This window comes from Polypterus senegalus, chromosome 12 (genome assembly GCF_016835505.1).
Source record: "Polypterus senegalus isolate Bchr_013 chromosome 12, ASM1683550v1, whole genome shotgun sequence".
Classification (NCBI taxonomy): Eukaryota; Metazoa; Chordata; class Cladistia; order Polypteriformes; family Polypteridae; genus Polypterus; species Polypterus senegalus.
In genome coordinates, this window is record NC_053165.1 from 151,039,588 (window position 1) to 151,062,037 (window position 22,450).

General features: G+C 36.9%; 1 protein-coding gene across 1 annotated transcript in view; it reads left to right on the plus strand.

The window, feature by feature from the left end:
• The window catches only part of ap4e1 (adaptor related protein complex 4 subunit epsilon 1), a 45,017-nt gene extending 33,641 nt beyond the window's left edge, over positions 1-11,376 (plus strand). Inside the window, exons 18-21 of the mRNA XM_039770322.1 lie at positions 1,528-2,085; positions 2,184-2,374; positions 5,372-5,532; positions 9,073-11,376. Of these exons, the coding sequence (XP_039626256.1) occupies positions 1,528-2,085; positions 2,184-2,374; positions 5,372-5,532; positions 9,073-9,233 (1,071 nt within the window). The 3' untranslated portion in view covers positions 9,234-11,376. The remainder of the gene's footprint in view (positions 1-1,527; positions 2,086-2,183; positions 2,375-5,371; positions 5,533-9,072) is intronic.
• The last annotated feature ends 11,074 nt before the right edge of the window (positions 11,377-22,450 follow it).

Here is a 22,450-nt window from a genome sequence, read left to right on the forward strand (position 1 = left end):
CTAATCTCCTCCTAATCTTATTTTTGGGTGAAATATTTTGATATGAAGTTTTGAAATTTTACAACTGTCACCACCTAATTCTCTAAGAGACATGAACTTAGAGTTTAATTACTGTATATACAGTACTCACATATAAGTCGAGTCTTGAAACCTGAGCGATTATAAAATCAGACCCCAACTTATACGCCCATTCAAAAATGCGACACTTAAATTATTATTATTATTATTATTATTTTTTTACATCTTCTTGCCTCATCCAATCTTGGATCAGTTTCTCAGACAATTTCTTTCACTACTTCAATGATGTTTAAATTAAAACCAGCTTCCTATTTTCTTCTGATCAAACGCTCCATCGTAGATAAGGGATCCTTTTACGATAAAGGTGTATGAGGGTGTGAGATACAAAAAACACAAAACAGTGTAAACGTCACTTCGGAATAGTTTGGGTATCACCGTGTGCTCACGTAGGCACAATAAATAGAAAAAAAAAGGCAGTGTGCTCCGTGGTTACTCTCTCAGGTGGGCGTTAGTATATCGTAATCTCTTGGACTAATAGCGTGAGTTTTCCACATTCGACTTATACGACCAACATTATAAAATACCAAAAATCATACGGTAAAATCAAGTCCGACTTATCTGCAGGTATATACGGTATGACTTGATATGTTTAGCATCTGACCATTTTTTTCTATCATCCTACATAGGGAAAGAGTGAACTAGTATTTTTTTTTTATCTCAGAACAGTAGTGTTTGAATGATTTAACAGTTGCTTAATAGTCTCAACATCTAGTGATAGACAGTACTACACTTATTCACCTTTTTGTATATACTGGGCATTGTTATGCCTTCTACAACTCTTTGAGGTACTGTGTTATTATCATAAACCATTGGATGTTTAAGCATAAGGTGAAAATACTATGTATAATGTTAGCTTAAATTATTTGTATTTTGTGATTTAAAGTACAACAATATTGTTTCACTATAATTTTATTTAAAATTATGAAGTGTTTTTTTCTGTAAAATATATAATAAAGCACTATATGGGTTTTTAAAAATTCCCATTATTGGACATTGTTGGTGCAAGTTTCAACTTACATATAAAACTGAGTTACAAATGTTAGCTCAGCAGCGCCACCCATACTGACTTATATCACACTATAGATCTCAGAAAATACTCCAGCACAGCACCTTCTGCTTGAGTCTCTGATTCATGTGCTTATCTTTCTGCTAAGAAGTAACTCAGCCTTGTGTTACTAGTATTTTGTAGTGAACTGATGTAAATGTTTGTGACACATCTCTAATCCGAGACAGAGGCTGTGGGACAAGAGGAGGGCGAAGTGTGATGTCAGGAGTGAAGAGCCGGGCATGGCTCTCCTCACTCACATGGCAGCCTCTGTTCAAATTGGTATGGAGTTTGTCCTGTTACACTACTACGTGTGTGGAGCCTCGGGGGACAGCTAGTTTTTTATAATCAAAGCATAAAGTTTAATATTTTTTTTGATCTCATTCATTTTTCTCTTACAACAGATGGGAAAGTCAGAGAATAATGCACAGAGGTTTAGAAAAAGAAGCAAACTCAAAGAATACTCAAAGGAAACTGAAAGGCTTTCTCAGGATGAATTTTCTCTACAAAGTCCAACCCAGAATCTCCTGGATAATGGCAACTTTACGGAATCCTCTGAAAACTTGAATGGTTTGGGAACGCTTTTTACTAGCGAGTTATCAAAGAAGGAAGATTCTACAACTCTAGACTCTGACGAAATGAGTAAACAAGAAATGTTGACTGTCCCTACTAAGGGTTCTTCTTTGTTATTTACCAGTGATGATATGGTAGTTGTAAAGCCTTCACACAATCCGGCAGAAATTAGTTTCCTTCCATCAAGCAATCAGTATTTTTCTTTGCCAGCAGAGCTATCACAACAGGCACATTCTGAAGTAGAACAGCTTACTTACAATGAATTTTTATCTTTGTCTGCTTGCAAAGTTTACCAAAAGGACTGCTTACGTTTGGTTGTTTTTATTACCAGCTACAGTTCTACTCCAATTCCTCATGTTGAACTCTGCTTTCCACAAAGCAAACTGAAGGTAAAATGCTATGTTAGTGATATAAAACATAAATGAAAATTCTTACCCTGAAGATATGAATCTAAAATTACACCCTTCTTCCATTTTTATGTTGGCAGGTATTTAACAGTGCAACACATCATGTCCATTCACTTGAAGCCAAATCTACAGTAAATTGCCAGAGCTGTCTTTTGATGGAAGAGCCTTGTGCACAGTTAGATCTTGTTGGAAATCTCACCTACCATTTAGAGTCTGAGGAAATATCAGAACTGGAGTTTTCTTTGGCTTTCATGTTGCCAGACTTTGTCAGGTAGTGTAAATTTATCACTAATTGCTAGAAGAATTTAATTCAGCATGAAAATTTGCTGCCTGGTCACACTTAGAAGACAGAACCCATCTGCTACCCAAAAACTGGACAGAGCTTAAGCTTTGTTTACAAATTTTCAGGCTACCATATTTATTTATTTGTCCAATAACCTCCATAAGTGTTGTGTACATTTGTGTATGATTAAGCAGTTCATGTGTGAATTAGAAAGGTAAATACAAGGTAAATGTACAGAATATCACATTTTATTTCCAAGTGTTTTTTAAAACTTTTCACCATAATTTCACTTTATGCTTTCCAAATTATGTTGGTTCAGGTGAGCATAGCCACTTGGTTGGATTTATTTAAAGTAAGGCACAGTAGTATGAAACAGAGTAACTGGTTGAAAATCTCTGGCATCCGATAACTGCATCAACACTGTGACCACCTGCCATCACCTAATCCTTGATTTGTTCATTAGTTGTCATTATTAAGGTTTTGGTATTGTCATTTTAAGTTGCTCTTTTTTCAATTGGTTCTGACGTTGATCTCTTTTTCAGAAAAGTCAATTGGAATTAAATTAGAAATTTAACTAATTTAAGAGTTTTCAGATTTTCCACATATGAAATACGTTGTTCTGGTTCATTGGCTAGCAATTCATTGTGTGCCAAGACAATGAATCTGGGATTTTATTTTTGTATATAAACTGGAAGCTGCATTAGTGTACTTTTGGTTGGAAGCCTCTATAATAACTATAGTTAAATCATCAAGTAAGATGACAAAATCAGTTCCAGATTTGGCCAGGCATAGATACGTAAGTCATGATACTACTTTTATTTTTACACATCAACAGTTTGTTTCATACTTGATGCTTTTGATGTTACCAGCCTGTCTATGAGGTCTGTGTTTTCCTTGTAGTATAAAACACTTATTCCCTAACTGTACTGTTTCATCTTTGCATTTTTTTTATCAAGTTTTGCTTTACAACTCTGATTACTTTTTGTCAACAACTACAGTTATTTACCTTGGCTAATGTGAGTATTGCTAGCTGGCTTCTTCTTTTTTCTTGATTTTCTAAATTTTTTATCATTACTCTGCCTAGTTTCTCTGCTGTTTTTTTTTTTTTTTTGTCATGATCAATTTGCTTGATTTTTATCTTTGGATATTCCTTTAATCTTTTTGATTGTAAAAGCCTGCTGACTTAATAGAGAATGGTTGCCCATTAATTTTAGCGAAAGAGTCGGGACACAAAATAAATTTTAAGCTCTGTATTGCTGTTTGGATTGAGTATTATGCTATTGATTGGACTGCACCTTTATTTTTTTTTTAAAGTTATTCCAGTGTATTATTTTCTTTGTAGGTGGATGATTGTCCTGCAGGAAAAAAAAAAAAAACATCTACCAAAGTGCAGTGGATTTCCTCCAGGATTTTTCTGCACTTGGGTGTCTCTGTTATATTTTCTCTCTGTGCAGGTTTTTCATGCCCTGATACAGAGATACAACTTTATTATATGATGAAGTCACTACCATGGTGTTCTAGAGATGATACCTGGTGTTGTACTTGCAGCAGATGTAATTAGTGGTCACAGAGCAGACAAGTAAATTCGAATTTTGTACCACCTACAGTCTTCGATTGTTTCATCTCAAGAGTCTTACATAAATAATTTTGGGAAGCTGCATTTAGATTGGTGTATACATATGTATACTTTACTCTGCTGGCATATTTAATTTTGCCTTATTTCTTTCTGGACTGTCCTTGAAGTCAATTCCTTCAAAGTTGATAGAGTTGCAGATGTCTTGGTGACCCTGACTAGTGCCAATCTTGCCTGGATATACAGAGATGAGCCAGTTGTGGTTATTTTTTTTTTTTTATTATTTTTTAGTGTCTATGGATTTTACATCAGAAATGCTATTTTATCTGTTACCCTAATATTTCTGTTTCTGTAATGCTGTCCCACATTTCATTTTACTTTTCGTTTGTCTTGATAGTGTAATCTTTATTAGCAGTTGTATAAACCAACAACTTCAGTTCACAAAGGTGGATTGGTGTTTTAAATAACTTTTATGACTCCTACTAACAAATAGCTGTGACAGACCATATTTGGGTTTGTCTTTTTCAAAAGTCAGTTAGATGAATGTGCAGATAATTGTGGTGTTGTCATGCGTGTCGCTAAGATAGTATAGATTTTTAGTTGCTTTTCAGTGGCAAAAAATGACAAATACAGTACAGTACTTTAAGATTCAGTGTTATTACTGATAGCAAATTTATAACTGTATGTTTATCAAGGAAATGGAACACAATGGTTCTAAAATACATACACAAAGGTTAGGATATATAAAAATCCCAATGTACAACACCAGACAGCTACGTATAAGTCTAATGGCATTAGATATTCAGATGTCTCAAGTACCCTGCTTGCTTTGCAATACACCGACCCCTTACTGCTTAATCTTCTGTAGTGGAGTGGAGTCGGTGTATGTAAGTATATAGCATTCTGGACTCTGGAATATGCATATAATAAATGACAATTTAACTGTTATTTTTGGTTAATGCTACTGATACGTTGTTTTACTTAAATGCATCCATTACAGCAAACTAAATTTGTTGTAAGTAGTATTTTCAGATAAAAATAAACAAGTGAACCTCTAAGCAGATCAAAATAAATATTTGGTACATTGTATTGTATTTTGCAATGAGTGTTACAATTTGAGAGTCTTCTATTATTTGATATTCCTGAGTGAAAATTAAACCATTTCAGTAAAGTGGTTTGTGTTCCTGTGGAGGAATAAATCATCAGGTTAACTCCAGCATGAGATGTGAATATGTCCTCAATAGTACATATATATGTATATACAGTACTTCTACTGTGTCAGTTTCAAAATATCAAAAATTGATACTGTCCTTATGATTACATCCATTTATAGGAAATGAGGCACATCAAGTGTTATTTATATCTGCTAAGCTTGTTGCATTTAAAACTACCCTTCTATATTTTGCATGTAGGCCCCTCGTAATTTCTACAGATGACTATGGCAAGCTCTGGCTTTCCTTTGCCAATGATGTGAAACAGAACCTTAACCTGTTGTCGAATGCTAAAGACCCACTGACTGCAACACTAAACGTTTTGAAAGATGACCTGCATCTTCATATTGTTGACATTATAGGTGAGTATGACTTATCTTTCATAACCCTAATGTTTGTGCTTCTTGACTCTAAAATTTCAAGTTAAACTCATTTGCATGTCACATACTTGCCATAAATGATAATTGTATTATTGTAGTTTTTGTGTAATGCTCTGTCTAGAAGAAGTACCAAACCACAGATGTATAGCAGTAAAGGGTAATACAACAAAAACTAATGGGTTAATAAAGACAGAAAATGCAGAAAGCAAAACAACATAATCACTCTACAGCATCTCCTTAAGCCATACCTGATGGCACCCTTTTACTCAAAGTTAGCTGCTTTGTGTTTAAATCGTCAGGCTAGAGCTGAATAGCTGTTCATTCACCAATAAGAAATCGGCACTCGGAATTTAAGCCATACTGTACACCTTAAACTATATGGGTATAGGTATGTGCCTGAGTAGATCTACAATAATGCATGCATATATAGATACAGATGTGTAATTTTTAAACACATTAGAAAATTAATGGATGTTCTCTATATTGCTATTGTTTATTGTTTTTTACTAGAGCAGATGTTTGTTGCTTTAAGCTGATCCTGGTGAAGTCCTTTTAACTTTTTTGTTTTTTATTTCAAGCATTACTAGCCTGTTAATTGTATAACCATCCATCCAGTTTTCTAACCTGCTTATCTGGGGCATGTTTGCAGGACAGCTGGAGTCTATCCAAACAATACTTTGGACAGTCCATCATAGGGTGAACACACAAACTAGGGCCAATTTAGCATCAACAATTCACCTGACCTGCATGTCTTTAGACTGTGGGAGGAAACCAGAACATATGACCATAAAGTGTACAAAACAGAGAGAACTATTCAGCCTAAATAGAATATTAAATTATACATACATGTGACCATTAAAGTGTATAGAACAGAGAGGGCTATTCAGCATTAGCGGCTTATTAAATCAGACTTTCATATGACTTGTTTACTTAGCTTAGTTGACACGATTCTCTATTCAGTCACTTCTTAAGTGATTGATGTGTATCTAGTTTGACATTATATTTAATATATTCTGAAACTGTCTGTGGTGATATAATATTTCAGCAGTTGTTGCTGCAGCATTACAAATCCTGGGATCTGGTTCATTGACCTGCTTTGTAAGATGAGGCCAGCTACTTTTGTACTGCACCCCATCCCCAGCACACTACTTAAATCCTGCCTTCATGCCATAATCCTGACTATTACAACAATAATAAACTCATCCCTTGACACTGGCTTTGTACCGCTCCCTTTTAAAACCGCTTCTGTACCCCCAATGTTAAAAAAAGTCTGGTTTTGATGCTGATAATCTTAACAATTTTCGGCCTATTTCCCACTTACCTTTTCTGTCAAAAGTTCTTGAGCGTGTTGTAGCTTTCCAACTCACCAACTACTTAACTTCTAATAATCTGATTGAACCCTTTCAGTCTGGTTTCAGAGCACAGCACAGCTGTGAAACTGCTCTGTTACAGGTAACCAATGGTTTGCTTATGGCAGCAGACTCTGGACAAACCAGCATATTAATTCTGTTAGACCTCAGTGCAGCTTTTGACACTCAGGTCAGACATGACATTCTACTGTCCAGAATGGAGAACATGCTGGGTATCTCTGGCACTGCCCTCCAGTGGTTCAAGTCCTATCTGACTGATAGACAAGAGTTTGTTAGTCTTGGCAACAGCAGATCCAGCTCAGCGCCAGTCACAAAAGGAGCTCCTCAGGGCTCTGTCCTCGGCCCTCTTCTCTTCTGTATTATATGCTTCCCCTTGGCCATATTATTCGTAGCTGTGGACTGGGTTATCATTTTATGCAGATGACACTCAACTCTATTTCAATGTTAAAAGTGGAACTTCATCAGAGCTTTCTCAGCTCACAACCTGCCTCAGTGAAATTAAAACCTGGATGGAGCAGAACTCTTTAAAATTAAATTGCAACAAAACTGAACTCCTGCAAATTGGGACTAAAGGGCAAGTTAATAAAATGAGGTCCTTCCTAGTCCATCTTGGCGGTGATCTATCTATCTATCTATCTATCTATCTATCTATCTATCTATCTATCTATCTATCTATCTATCTATCTATCTATCTATCTATCTATCTATCTATCTATCTATCTATCTATCTATCTATCTATCTATCTATCTATCTATCTATCTATCTATCTCATCAGACCTGCGTCTACTGCAAAGAACCTGGGTGTCATTTTTGATTCCTCCCTTTCTTATTACACCCACATAAATCACATTAAGAAACTTTCGTACTTTCACATCCGTAACATATCACGTGTTCACTCCTTCTTCTCCTTTTCTAGCGCTGAGAAACTTGTCTATGCTTTTATCACATCCCACATTGATTATTGTAATTCCCTACTGGCACCTTCTAATCTTATATTACAGCTCCAGCTTATTCAAAACTTGGTTGAAAGAGTCCTTACACTGACCAGCAGCAACAAGCACATAACACCCATCCTGCTTCACCTTCACTGGCTCCCTGTGTCTTGCAGAATTGAATATAAAATTCTTCTAATAACCTACAAAGCCTTAAAAATGACCTTGCGCCAAACTAAATCAGTGACCTTCTCCATCACTATGTGCCTGTCCACCCACTTAAGGTCCTCTGATTCTGGTAATCTTGTTGTGCTCCACACTGATCTACACTCTATAGGTCACAACAGGGCCTTCAGCTGTATAACGCCCAGACTCTGGAATGACCTACCGAAATTAATTAGATCATCTGACTCCATGAATTCTTTTAAAAAACAACTCAAAACTCATCTGTTCAGGAAGGCTTTTAACTCTGCCTGACTTTATTACCCCTCTCTCAGTTTACCTCTATGTCAAGATGCTCATGTAGCCTGTGTGTGTGTGTCACAGACCATTAATTATGTTGTATGTTAAGCTTTTTCTCTGAATTTACTATCTTACTCTTCTTTATTTATTTATCTGGTTTAGTACAGTGCTATATACTGTATACCCTGCCGTTCTTTCTTAAACTGTGTGAAGTGCCTTGAGCATGGGAAAGGCGCTATATAAATAAAATGTATTATTATTATTATTGGCTGTGCAAAGTCTGTTTTAGCATTGTAAATTGAGATTTTTTTTTTTTTTGGGTACTAGTCAGTTTTACTTATAGCTCACCAGCCACCATTGAGCCCTAAATTCCAAGTTTCACTTTTTTCCTGGAGGAATACTAGTTAACCCAGTTCAGGTTTGCTGGAGCTGAAGCCTGTTCCAGCACCAGTTGGTACAAGAAAGGAACCAGCACTGGAGATGGTACCAGTTCATCATAGGGTCCACACATGCTTACGCCCACACTCAGATTGGGCAGTGTACAGTCTCCAATTAAGTTAACCTACATGTTTTTGGGTATGTGGGAAGAAACCCATGTGGACGCTGGTAGAACTTGTAAACATCATATGGATAACACCCATTGAAAGTGTGGCATGTTGTAATGATCAGTATTATTTTAATATTATTATATTATTTTAGATTTTGTATACAGTATTATTATGTATTTCATTAAATCTCTTTCTTGCTTTCCCCATAGGTAAGGAGAGTATAGTTGCCTGTCAGCTACTCCCCTCCATCCCGTGCCTGATGCACTGCCGAGTTCATAGTGGGATGCTTGCTGTGTGGCTAAGGTCCCCATCACCAGACTTTATTGATTGTTTACTATATCACTGTCAGAGGATACTGCAAGAAAAATGATGTTTCAGATAATTAGTCTGTGTTTGTTTATGTTTTTATGCTGTTCTTTGTTGCTATGACTTTCTACTCAGGATATTAAAATAGCCTTGCAATAACTTTCCTGATTTAATATTTTCACATGAATGTTTGTGATCGAGTTGGAGACCTGAGTTTCGCTGCATAGTAACCAAGACATTTTCAATTATAATGTCTTTTAACTCTGCTTCCTTTGTCCTTGTAGTTTCTTGTAATTCACAATAATTCTAATCAATGAAGTGTTTGAGCAATTAAATCCGCAGACACTATTCTTTGTTGTAGGCAATGATCTGTGAAGATCAGTAAATTTAAAACTGCAGCTGATGCAGTGTGATATAACTGAGGTGCCTTTGTAAAGTGTCTTTGTTAAAGTTAGGAGGTTTTATTGTTTTTGTTTTTTACCCCTTTGATGCATAGCTCATTGACTTGGCCGAGTTTCTTACTGCCTAACTGTTCTTGCATGAAGGTATCAGGACATAGTTTCTAGTTTGATCATCAGAAGTGAATATTCTGTTCCTGGTTTTCTATCAGTTTGTTTGCCTCAAATTGTAACAGAACAATCCTATCACATATTCATAATGGGGAAAAAACAAATTTCTTATTCATACACAGAAAACATCAAAGAGGGTGCAAGAAGGTAATCATTTAGTCCTTCTCTACTTACAAGTATTGATGCACATGTTTATTTTAGGCCCTGATGAACCTACTAAGATAATAAGCTTATTTAAGATGGTGGCCCAGCTGGCTTATCAACCTCTCATTAAAGGACTTAAATATCTATTAATATATGATTATTTACTTAAACAAGGCCTGGGGAAAGTTCACAGATACATTTGTTTGTTCTGATTTTTTTAAAAACCATTCTGAACAGCACACCTGTCTATAATGGTGCACATATCCTGTATACAGTCCTAGTTGACTATAGGTTACAGTATGTGTCTTTTCTTAGAAATGGCACAATACGTAATTTAATTGAGATGGCCTTATGTCCATTTAAACTAATGCTGTCAAATACCTGCATTTTAATATTCTCTGTAACCTGAGAAAGAATGAAATGCCATTAACTAGATTTTAAATTTAATTCAATTGAGTTTATTTTTGTATAACACTCTTCACTTCATGCAGGTGTTCAGCTCAGTGACAAGCTCTCATGTAAATTACAAGTATAGATTTTACAAATTACTAACACAGAATTAGTACACATAATGGTAGAAATTTGTTAAAACACAGTAGAAACTGATCAACATAAATAGAAGCCAAAAATGTCTGTCTATTATTATTATTAACTTCGACAGGTTATTATTATTTTTTAAATATTATTAGTAACTATGACAGGTTGTACAACAAAAAAAGCCTAAGTGTACAGTTTTAAAGTCCACAGTGGACAGTATTTAACATACTGTATCTTGGATTAGGAATGCCCATAGTATAGTATATCACTGTTATGTTTCAGGTCTCATTAATGCTCACTGTCATTCACATTTAATGAATCTCCCACATGCCGTGATCTGTTGGTTCTTTTTCATTGTACTGCCTAAAAAATGAAAAAGGTGTTCGGGAGTTTTCTTGCACAAAAAACAATTTTATATTGTTGTAATCATTCTCTAATTACATGCTCTCTGCTATTTCCACCTCTGCACCGTTTTTTCTTTTAGTGCATGGGAATAATACCACCTGTTACAGAGAAGACATTTTAAAGGCCTGTCTTTTTATCGGTGTGACTGCTAGTTTAATTTATTAATCAGACTGTCTGTCACCCGCGGCTCTGCCCGCGTGGTAGTGAAATAGGACATACTTTAAAAATCAATAAAAAAAGAAAAACAAAATGTAATAATTTGTATTGAGAAGAATTTATATTGACAGCTTTCGTATCCAAGGGAACTCTTGATATACAGTATTTTTGGTTTTTCTATCGGGGCGAGAATGTAGCTGTGATCTCTTTGCCAAAAATGTAAAAAGTTGGCAAGGTATCTCTGGCCAAGTGGAAGGTAGGTACACTTTTCTGATCGTGTTCAGCTGAGACGGGAGAGTGTCCCCTGCGTGGGGAGAACGAGCACATGGCTGTGATATATCTCTGCCAGTGAGCAGGTACCCTCTAAAACACAAGTAGCTGTGATCTCTCTCACAAAAACGGCAAATGTTACTCTTTAACAATCTCTAGATGGTAATGTCTGCTGAACAAACAAGTATCGCTAGCTAAGTGGAGGAAAGGTATGCTCGGACATGTGGCAAGAGGCAGAGCGAGTCGAATGGAGGCTGGCACGTGATTGAGGATAGCACCCTACTCCTGAGGTCCTGCCTCCTCCTCCCCTAAACCCGCATCCTGTCTCTTGGATTCGCACAAATAAATCGGTGCCGCAACCAGACTATGATACTTGGCGCGATGAGAGAAGTCGCACAATTAACCGGAGTGTTCAAGCAAATTATAGAAAAAAAACTGATCTAAATCCTTTAAGTTGTTCTCTCATGAAAAGCAGACAGACAGACAAACGTTGGATTTTATATAGAGAGAGATGACAAATTTGAATTTAAATTTGTTGAAGCTTGATTATTTTTTGTACAACTGAACTCTTGGGCATATCCACTCTATACATACAGCAGAATTAATACATGAGATATATTCTTGTTAATGTCTTACTAGCTTACAGATCAAAAACAGCAAAAGTGTTTTAGCATGTTTTAATTGAATCAATTTTCTATTACAGTTGATAAGACAGCATTATATACAAACAAGAATTAATGATTGACAATTTAATTTTAATGTTAATGTAAGCATGTTTTGCATTGTACTAAATACTGAAGTGGCATGGTTCATGTACACAGAGACAACAGTTTTTTGGATACATGTGCCCTTCCATCTTAATTCACAGATACTTCATCCAGGTAGGCAGTTAGGAATAGCTTGCATGGGAACAGTTCAGTTAATGAATGGGTAAGACTAAACATTTGAGGCTTTGAATTTGGCATTGATGTAGCTTCCAGATATACTGTTGTGAGTGTGTGAGGAAAAACATCACAGTATCGGCTATTTGAGAATAGACAAACATCCAAAAGACGTGTTCTCAGCTGTAGTTCTGTTGTTGGAAAAAGACTGTTGATGATAGGAGCTGATTGGGGTTGGCACAACTTTAGCTGAATAACAGACATGCCATGAGGAGTTAGCTAAGATCTCAGAACGACACTGGAACAGAAAAATACACATCTGAAGGCACAGGCGGTTTTACGTTATGATAGATGGGATTTGGCAGGCAAAAAACCCAACTGAGTTCCACTGCTGTCAGTTTAAAAAGCTAGAATGTGATATTATTGCTAGCTAAGAAATACAAGCACATTATAGTATGAGCTGGAAAAAACGTACGTGGTGTGATAGAAAATTCAAGCCTAAAGCTGGATTTTTTGCAGTCACCAGGTGTCATTTCTCTGTAGCATCTTTGGTATGAAACGGAAGGAGCTGTCAAGAGTGAAGTTCAATCAATGACTATAGAACTTGTCGGGAGGACATATGAGGCAGAGTTCATGTGCTACTTTTTCTACACCTAGTTCCTCCCATGCTTAGATGTTAACTTTAAGAGTAAGTAGGGAGCCATCTTGCTACTAGGTAGATGGACCTAATAAACTGGTTAGCCAGGGTACTTTGTACATACCATGTTTATACCACCAAAACTTTACATAAGTTATATTGACATGATTACTGTTTCAGGATGTTGTTGTTTTCTACATACATCTGTTTTATCATGTTTGTACATTTTCTGAGGCTTCTACATTTGCACACCAAACTACTGGTTTTAGAAAACATTTAGAATATCTGATGCCACTGAACTGTTTCAGGGGGTCTTTATTTTTATCTGGTATTATATGCAATTAGATTCTTATTGCATCTGTTTAATTTAATTTTATGGTATTTATTTTCAAATTTCATTTTTTATGGTATTTGCAACACTTTAAAAATATGCTTTTGGTAACTTATTTGCACTTTATTTGTGGCCTCAGTTAGGTTTTTGAAATGGTAGCAAAATAGCAAGCACTAACAGAGGTAAGAAACATCTAATCATTTTTTAATAAACAGCTACAGAAATTGAATGTTTGCCTCTTGTACATACTATTAGTTATTTTACCAATTTAGGTTTCTACAGTATTAATTAATGTAGTGACTTATTTTTAAAAATGTATTTCTTCATTTGTTTAACTGTAAATTATGATGCCGCTTGAACCTTTGTTAAAACATTTGCAAATAAATAACTTTAAATGAAAGGTTTTTGATTTAGAATTTTTTGTTTAGTTCATATTGCGATTTTTGTTTTTCAATTAAATGTATATGAAATCAAGATTTAATTTATAAACTGAGAATATAATAAAGTTTTGTTTAATCTATTTGCAATGTGGCTCCTTTCTGGAATTTTAGGAATATTCCCTTAAATCTGAAATGGAAAACAATCAACAATTGCATAACTTTGTTTTTTCTTGTAGATTTTCTTTCATGATCAGTATGTGCTTCCCAGGATACAGTTCACAAATGAGTCTTTATTTTATTTAAGACATTTCTTAGCATAATTGCAAATTAATTTATCAAGAGCAAGCAAAAAACATTTAAGATGCCTATGAAAAGAGGTAGAGTAATAAGGCCATCAGAAGGGCAAATTGAATTGAGGATATTTATAGAACCAGAAAATGAAGTGTCAGAAAAAAGGATGTGAATGTCTATGTCTAAATGCAATAGAAAAGATTTTTATTCTTAGCAGAAGAGCCTTGCAGTCAGACATCCTGTAGGCTGTTGATATAAGACTATGTGCATCATAAATCTTAACAATTAGCACACTGTTGAGGGGGGAAAAAAGTGTCGCTTTAGCCCTTTCCTAAAAACAACCCATTCTGAGCTTAGTATACTATTTTTATTTTGTAACATTTCTGGACAGAATCCACTGACCTGGATTTAAATTTGGCACCCAGTCGTTGTCAGTCTTAAGTTTGTACTTCTTTTATTCTGTTTTTAGGGTTTGTTTTGTTTTGTCTTTCTGCTTTGGGTATTCTGTTTTTTTTCTTTTGCATCCCAAAGATGTGTCTCGTAGGTTTATTGGCATTCTGAATCTGCCTTGTTGGTTTATGTGCATAATTGGATATTATAATTGACTTGTGCCCCATTCAGGGCTGGTTCCTGTTCTGTGCCCACTGTGGCTTTAATAAGCTCTGGCCACTGCGACCCTAACTCGGATCACTAGAGGTTTAATGTGGTAAACTTATGTAATGATAGAAAATAGGAATTTTAGTTTGCCCACATGGTGGCAGCATTGACCAGTGCTATCTAAATAGAATTTTAAAATTTGTGTAATTGTACACACCAAAGTGAATACTGCAAGTGGCATGAGTTTTTGCCTTCATCCATGTGATTGGTAAATTGGAGGATTTTGAAGTCAAATTATTGATTCAGTTTGTATAAGGAAAATCAGTAACATTTACAAAGTGATGTGCATTGTGTTGATGTTCATTTTTTTTAGAAAAAAATGATTGTATTAAACATTATAACTCTAACTGAAGCCAACTCTTTGCTTTCTTTATTTATAGATTACCTTGTGTTAAAAGATAAACGGGTAAAATGAGAAAATACCTGTGATTTTTGTTAGTCTTCAGTCAGTTTGCTGTGCTACTCCTTTACAACAAAGACAAATCTGCTTATGTTAAGAGTTAGGTAGGTACTGTATACATGGATGTGTGTTTCAGTTAAGCTGCATTAGTGACTTATTTGAATTCATTAAATATACAGTACATTGTGTGTGAATTAAACATTAGCTGATGTTAAGATGTATGAATAAATTAAGCAGTCTATATTTGAGAAAACTACTGTACATGCTGAGAAGTATGGCTTAAAGTTCTGAAGTGTGAAAAAGAGATTTTTTTTTTAAATAGTTCACCACTTCAGTTTCTTATTTTATCCTGGACATGTGTGAAAATATAAACCCTATTTCTTTGGCTTTGGCTTTATTTCTCGTAATCAAGACTAACATTTTGAAACCCTGTAATTGAGTATGGTATGACCTGCAGGGGGCGCTCCAACTGCCCAAACCTGACACAAGGAGACACCAGGAACAAGTTTAGCACACAACACATGGGTTTATTCATAAAGGGAACGCTTTCCAATCGTTCCCCTTAGCATCACAGTATACAGCGACGCAAGGCACAAAACAATGCAATACTTTCTCCTACTCCTCCTTTTGTTTCTCTCTCTCTCTCTCTCTGTCTCTTTACCTCCATTCCTCCTCCTCCCAATTCTGGCTCTCGGAGTAGTGGCCACTGGCTTCCTTTATTCAGGTACCTGGGAACATAAACCTATATAGGTAGACGCCGCATTCACTTGTGTTCCCCAGTTGACACGGTATGTCAGCGCGTCCGCCCTATTGCGAGTGGCAAAAGTGCCATTTAAACTAATACAGGTAGATGTGGAAACTGGGTTTTCTGATGAAAAAACAATAACGTTTAAAACAGTATCGTTTACTTACAACAGATTCTGGCGAATCGTTTAAATGCAAGTATTTATATCCATTTATACACTAATAATGGCAGTTATTGAGACGAAAACTTGACCAATGTCTGAAAGCCAAAATAGTAAGACTGCAACTGGCAGTCTGGTCTTTCTTTTAACAGTGAAGTGATACACTCAATGACAAAAATAAACAATTTTATCGTATACAAATTGGCTTAATAATTTCTGAAAACATTTCACTCATTCCTCTTTCAATCTCAATCTCTGTCTCTCTCACACACACGCGCACACACAAACAATGTGGTTACTTAAATATATACAGGATAGGATCTAAAATCCTTGGTACAGAACTGTTTCCGTGTTGTCACTCTGTAATTTGAGAGTATTGAGTCTGCCAGTAATGTGCAGCCTTAGTTTGTGGAAGACAGACACAACTAAAGACATGAGCATAAAATGATGGTTGTCAATTTCAAACTGTGTTTCCTCAGTGTGCTCCTTGAGAAAAAAACACATTGTGTGAACCAATCTCAGCCCGAACAAACTAATTGATCAAAGATACACTGACAGCTTGCCCTAATGTCAACTGTTGGATAACACACTCAGCTAATTTGACCACCTTGACTGGACCCTCAGAAGGAATCTTCAAACCTCCTTTGTTTTTTAATGTGAGTGAGTGGTAGCTTTGATCATTTGATGCCGGTAGAGCATCTGTTACCAAACTAGCACGGCACACATCACAAGACAGCTTTCTCAAAATCTGTCGAATGGCAAACCCTGAAATGTAAACAAGGGCATTTTCCATGAGGCCACCAAAGCGGGTTGGTAAGTAGCTATGGTCACACACAATTGCAGGGATATTTGCAAAAGGGGATGGAAGCTCTTCTTCTGCTCTGCTGATGTAGAGGACATCTCAACAGTACACAGGTGCTGCCACGTTTCCAGATGTGCTTTGTGAGGCACCACACCAAACCATGAGACAACAGAAAATGGCCTGAAACTGACCAGCTGAAGGGTTGTTATTCCAGCCCCCTAAACACACATTCACCACTTTTACAGATCTTTAATCTTTTTCAGTTGAATTTCTTGAGAAAGAAATAAAAAAACCACACTGCTAGTAATGGTTTGTCTTCATAAATTGTATAGGGTGGTCCAGATCTAATTATGCTATTTTCATTAAGCTATAACAACATGCAGCGCAGGATGTTGGAGGAATTTGGACTGCCTGCAGTGCATAGGAACATGATCTCCCAAATCAATGAAATGTTTGACCGGACTGGTAGCGTCAATCACCCGGAATTGTATTGTTTTCCTGCATTGCATTAAGAGTTGCATAATTAGATCTGGACCACCCTGTATAAAGTGATAGATTTACATGCTTGTCTGTCTGTCCCCACAAAATCAATCAATCACAGCTGTCAGTCTGATGATTATTATAAAGACAATGAAATTACCATTGTAACACAGCACATGAATGCATAGTTTTGCTAGCTTAGCCTGGCGTAGCTAAAATTAAGATTATAAAAAGGGATTTTCTAATGGCCAAATATAACCAAAACAATTGCTCAGCCTTACCTATAAAACATAATCCCCCGGGCTCTGGTTTGGTGCGTACAGTGGTTTGTGCAATCCCAAGCAGCACATGCATGAGGCATCTTTGTTCACTACTTCACTCCACAGCAGTGCCACTCACAATATGGTGGCGACGTTGACGTACGATGCTGCTGGTCATGCGGCGTCTAGTAATTCTATGTCTATGCCTGGGAGTATTTCTAGGGCCGCAAAAGCATGGTCCAGGATCACTTCCGACAAAGTAGGGCTCTGCAACCCCTCCAACAACCCTTTTTGGCACTCCCAGAACCAAACAGGGCTGTCCCGAACTCCAACTCCCATGAAGCCCTGCAGGAATCCCTGGTGCCGTAGCAACCCAGGGAGGCTGCCACCTAGTGATCTGGTGGAGATAATGCTCTGTGCACACTCTCTCTGCTGATCCTTCCACTATAAGCGTGTCCAAGCCAGGTAGGGGGTCCTAGCTGTCTATGACAATGGTTAATTTTTACTTCATTTATTCTTAAAATTAACTTGAGAGTTGCATTTTACAATTTTCAGTATTGTCTTGGTTAAAAAAAAGTTAAAAAAGCTACTAGAGATCTGTAAATGACAAGTAAGTAAAATAATAATAATTGATTATTACAAGCTCCTGGAGTGAACTGGTAACCCTTTCTAGTTGGTTCCTGCATTACACCAGTGCTGCTGGGATAAAATTAAGATCCCTATGATGCTTATTATATGTTGTCAGATAAGATAGGCTGCAGATTTCTGTAACAAAATCAGGAGAGCTCCTGGCCTGTAGATGGCAGCAAATAGTCCAGTATGCTGTATGGACTAAGGTGCTGACAATTAGAAATGTGAAATACTGTAGTGGAGAGTGATGCACCATACTTTGGATGAGAGTTAATCAAAATATATCTTTTACTGAACTATTCCTTTTGGTTTCTGTTTAAGCATCTTAACACTTTTATTTTCCCCCTTTAGAATATTTTTTTCCACACAAGGTCAGTAAGTATTTGAAAAGGCACCTATGTTCAGACATGTAGCACATAACATTTTAGCCATCTTTCCTAATAAAATATCATCAATTCACTAAAGCTTCGCAGCGGCACCCAAAATGCAGCCTTTTCTCACCTTTGAGCTGTGCTACCCAATGTAATGAGTAATAGGGTTTGCCCATATCAGCGTGAGCTTCCTCCGGGTACTCCAGTTTCCTCTCACAGTCCAAAGACATGCAAGTTAGGTGTATTGGCGATCCTAAATTGTCCGTAGTGTGAGGGTGTGTGTGTGTGCACCCTGCCCGGGTGTGCTTCCTGCCATGTGCCCTGTGTTGGCTGGGATTGGCTCCAACAGACCCCCGTGACTCTCTAGTTAGGATATAGCAGGTTGGATAATGGATGGATGGATGGCATTTTTTCGACCTTAAGCATGATGGGATGTTAATTGCTTAATTATCTCTGACCACACCCATTTTCAGTATGTTTTGTATTCTCCCATTAACTCTTGGTTATATTTTGTTAGTTCCCTTTAGGCGCAGAACACAGTTCATCAGCTGCACTCTGTTAATATTTCCTTGAAGGATCAATCACCAGCAAATTTAAAGAGGGATAAATGATTAAAGATTTGTGACATTCAGCTGGTGCTAGACATCTCACCCTGAAACTGCTGTTGTTGCTTGACAGCCAGAAGAGGAGTGAGAATTTCTGTCATTTTGATGTGTCTGCAGAATTTAAATTGTGCTCCTTGCTTTGTATTTTGGCTACATGACTGGTAATAGCTGATGACAATAAACCTTAAGTGGCAGACACACATTAGCAGGTGAGTAGCTCTTGCCCGCTGCAGGTGTGAGTATATCTTCATGGAGAAAACTGAAGGAAATGATTGCTTATGTTGGCTTCATATAAACTTTTCCTGCATGTGTTTTATCTCTGAACTTGACTCATTTTAAACCTAAAGAAGAAAAAGACTCCAGTTAATAGTCTCTGCACGTCAGGGATGAAAGCTGTAGTAGAAGCACGATACTGATAAGGTGCCATTATCGTGATGTGACTTGTTTTATTTTTTACATTTTCTAGCAGTTGCAACTTGCTCTTTACAAATAACATGGGCTTCGTTTTGTGGTTTGGGAGGTCAAGGAACATAATAGAAACAATAATATGACATCACAGGGTCAGAGGTATAATGGTCTGCATTGTGCATGTCCTGATTTGTCTGTTTGTGGATACTCACTACAAATACTAAGCTGTAGTTTCTTATCGGTTTTCTCAATTTTTTCATTTATGATCCTTTTTGCTTTTGACTACGACTTGCATCTTTTGCTTCGATGAAACTCTTGTGGCTTCTGATTTGCTTGCTTTGTTATCTTTATTAGAATTTTCATCCTTTCTTTTGTTCTTTTGTTCTGATTTTCTGGTTTTGACCTTGGCTATTATTCTGACTTTGTTTTATCTCTTGTTTCTAATCCAAATTCTATACTGATGTTACCCAGAGCAGTCAGTACAGCCATTGTGTCACTATCAGACTAAAATTATGATTTTTTTTGTTTCTTATTTTAATGTATTAGTCATGTACTTCAATATACTATTTTTAATTTCATTTATATTATATCTCTCTCTCCTCCTATTAAACGTAAGTCCCTTGAACCTTAAAGGTAGATGAACCTGAAATTAGTGACAACACATCCTCAACTGCAATGTTCTTCAGGAGAGTTTAAAAGCAACTGAAGAAATGGTAAGTGCTGAAATTATACTTGTTGTTCTGTTCCACTTTATAATGTATAGCCAAAAAAGAAAACTTTAGGTAGTGCATTGTCTAGTGTACATCATGCCAGTGAGCTTTATAGAAGCAGTAGATTAAGCATTACTAAAACCTATTAAATTAAGTGATTTGCTGAGAGTTAATGGTGTCAGTTAAATCTGCTCTCTTGTGGTTTGAGGCTCAGCTTCTTATCCAGTAGATGATCACCACCCACCACATGGACAGTACAATGATTATTGTGCATCCTGCTTTCCATTGTCTTTCCTTTTGTAACGATTTGAGTTGCGCAGAGCTGCCCCAGGTAGCAGGAGCATGTTTAATGATGTTCACTCATGGCCCCTGTTCTGTGGAGATATTGAATAACGGAAAGACCATAGAATGTTTTAATAGAGTTCACCATCTAAAAGGTCAATATGTGGGACATTAGAAAAACAAGAGAAATGCCTCAACAGCATTCTTTATTAGAATTCAGAGATGTAAGAACTGCCTGCTGTTTGGACATACTTTGACTAATATTTATGTGACGGTATTTGCACTAGATGTAACTCCAGTCATCATCTCTAAGTATAAATGACTGACCACTCATGAGAGAATGTAAACCACAGAGTTAAGAAGTAGGTGCCTTATCAGAGTGTCATGCAGCCTGTGAAGATGGACTCTGCTGTGCGCCTGAAAGAGATGGTGAGCATGTAGTAAATAGTAGTTACAGTATCTGGGATTTTCTTAAACATCTAAGGTAGTTAAAGCATTGGTGAGCCTGCTTGATAATAGCTGAGTTGTGTTATGTCCATTTCAGATTGTCATTGATAGTGACTGCCAAGAATTGTAAAGCTGTTGACCCCTCTCCAGAGTATTATCTCTGAATTAGATGGGATTCTGGTCTATCTCCATCCTCCTGAGGTGTATGACCTGCCCATTGGTTTTGCTGACACTGAGGAGACTGCTATGCTGGTTCCACTATGTCAGCAAGTAAACATGTTCCCTATAAGTGGCTTCATTATTACTGGTGATTGTGCCAATGATGATGGTGTCATCAACAAATTTAATGGGATATTGAAGATGTTTGGCTGCACAGTTGTAGTTGAACAAGGCGTATGGCAGTAGCCTTAACACAATCCCCTATGAGCTTCCTGTGATGATGATTAATAGTTTGGAAATGATGCTACTAATCAGTACAAACTAGGTCTGCTAGTTAGGAGTTCCAAAGTTCAGTTCCAGTGGATGGTACTAAGTCCAAAGTTGAAGAACTTGGCGATCAACTTTGAGATCCCGTTTATGTGGATTTGCTGCCATCCCACAACAGAATGTTGCCATGTCATTACTTCCAGCTTTATCTTCTGCTGCACCAGCTCACTTTCATTTAAAACCTTTAAAGACAGTAATCCGATCCAAATGGCCACTGAAGTACTTTTATTCATTAAGCTACATTTGGAGATTTTATATTTCCCTGCTGCTCGTGTAGGCTGCATTAAAAGGAGTTTATTGATTCAGTGTTTTACTTCCCACTTTCAGCTGTTATTGCATAAGTAAAACAATCAATTTATCTGGTAACGGAAGAGTGTTTAGTCCTTATTATTTGTAACAAAAACAAATCATGACAATATAAAGTGTCTTTAACTTAAGAATGGAGATAAAGCTAGTTGGCAGAGGAGAGGAAGCACAGCCTCCAGTCAACAACTTTCCTAGAGAAAATTAAAATGCTTGGAGGTCCAGAGTCACAGTTCTGATGATGCAGGCCAACTGTGCATCAAGTCTCTCATGGGCCTTCAGCAATACTACACCGTAAGAACACGATAAGATAAACATTGAGTCATTTAATAGCTTAATACTCCCAATATATTCGGCATCATTTTCTATGGGCAGGTGTGGTAGATTGGAAATGTAGTTGTGTCACAAAGTGTGACAGCAGAGTACCAAGAAGTGAGAGTCATTAAACCTCAAAATGGCTGCTAAGGTCGACAGCACATTACATGACATCAAACTGGATGAGAGGTCAAACTTGGCGACAGCAGTTGCTGATCTTGCCTCCTTGAGCATGTCAGATTGCAAGACTAGAACTGAAGGGGTTGAGAAATTATATAGCGCTGTTAGAACTTTCAAGAAGAGTTTCAAATTTTTAAGTCACAGCATGCTGTACAAAGACTTTTCAGATATAGCGAGTTCAGCCACAATTTACATCCCTTTTTCCATTATCTCATGGTTCAGATTTTATGGAACATCAGACAGATGAGGCTCTGTTCTGTTTGCGTGGTCCAAGACACCCATATTCCTTTCTCATTGTGAATGCATTCTGTGTATTGTAGTTCTGGATGAGTGTTCATTGATTGACTGCTTGTGCAAACACAAATGCCCACCACTGCAAATTAAGACAGAACCTGGGCTGAGTTGCAGACTGGTCTGACATCGCTACGTGATGGTCATG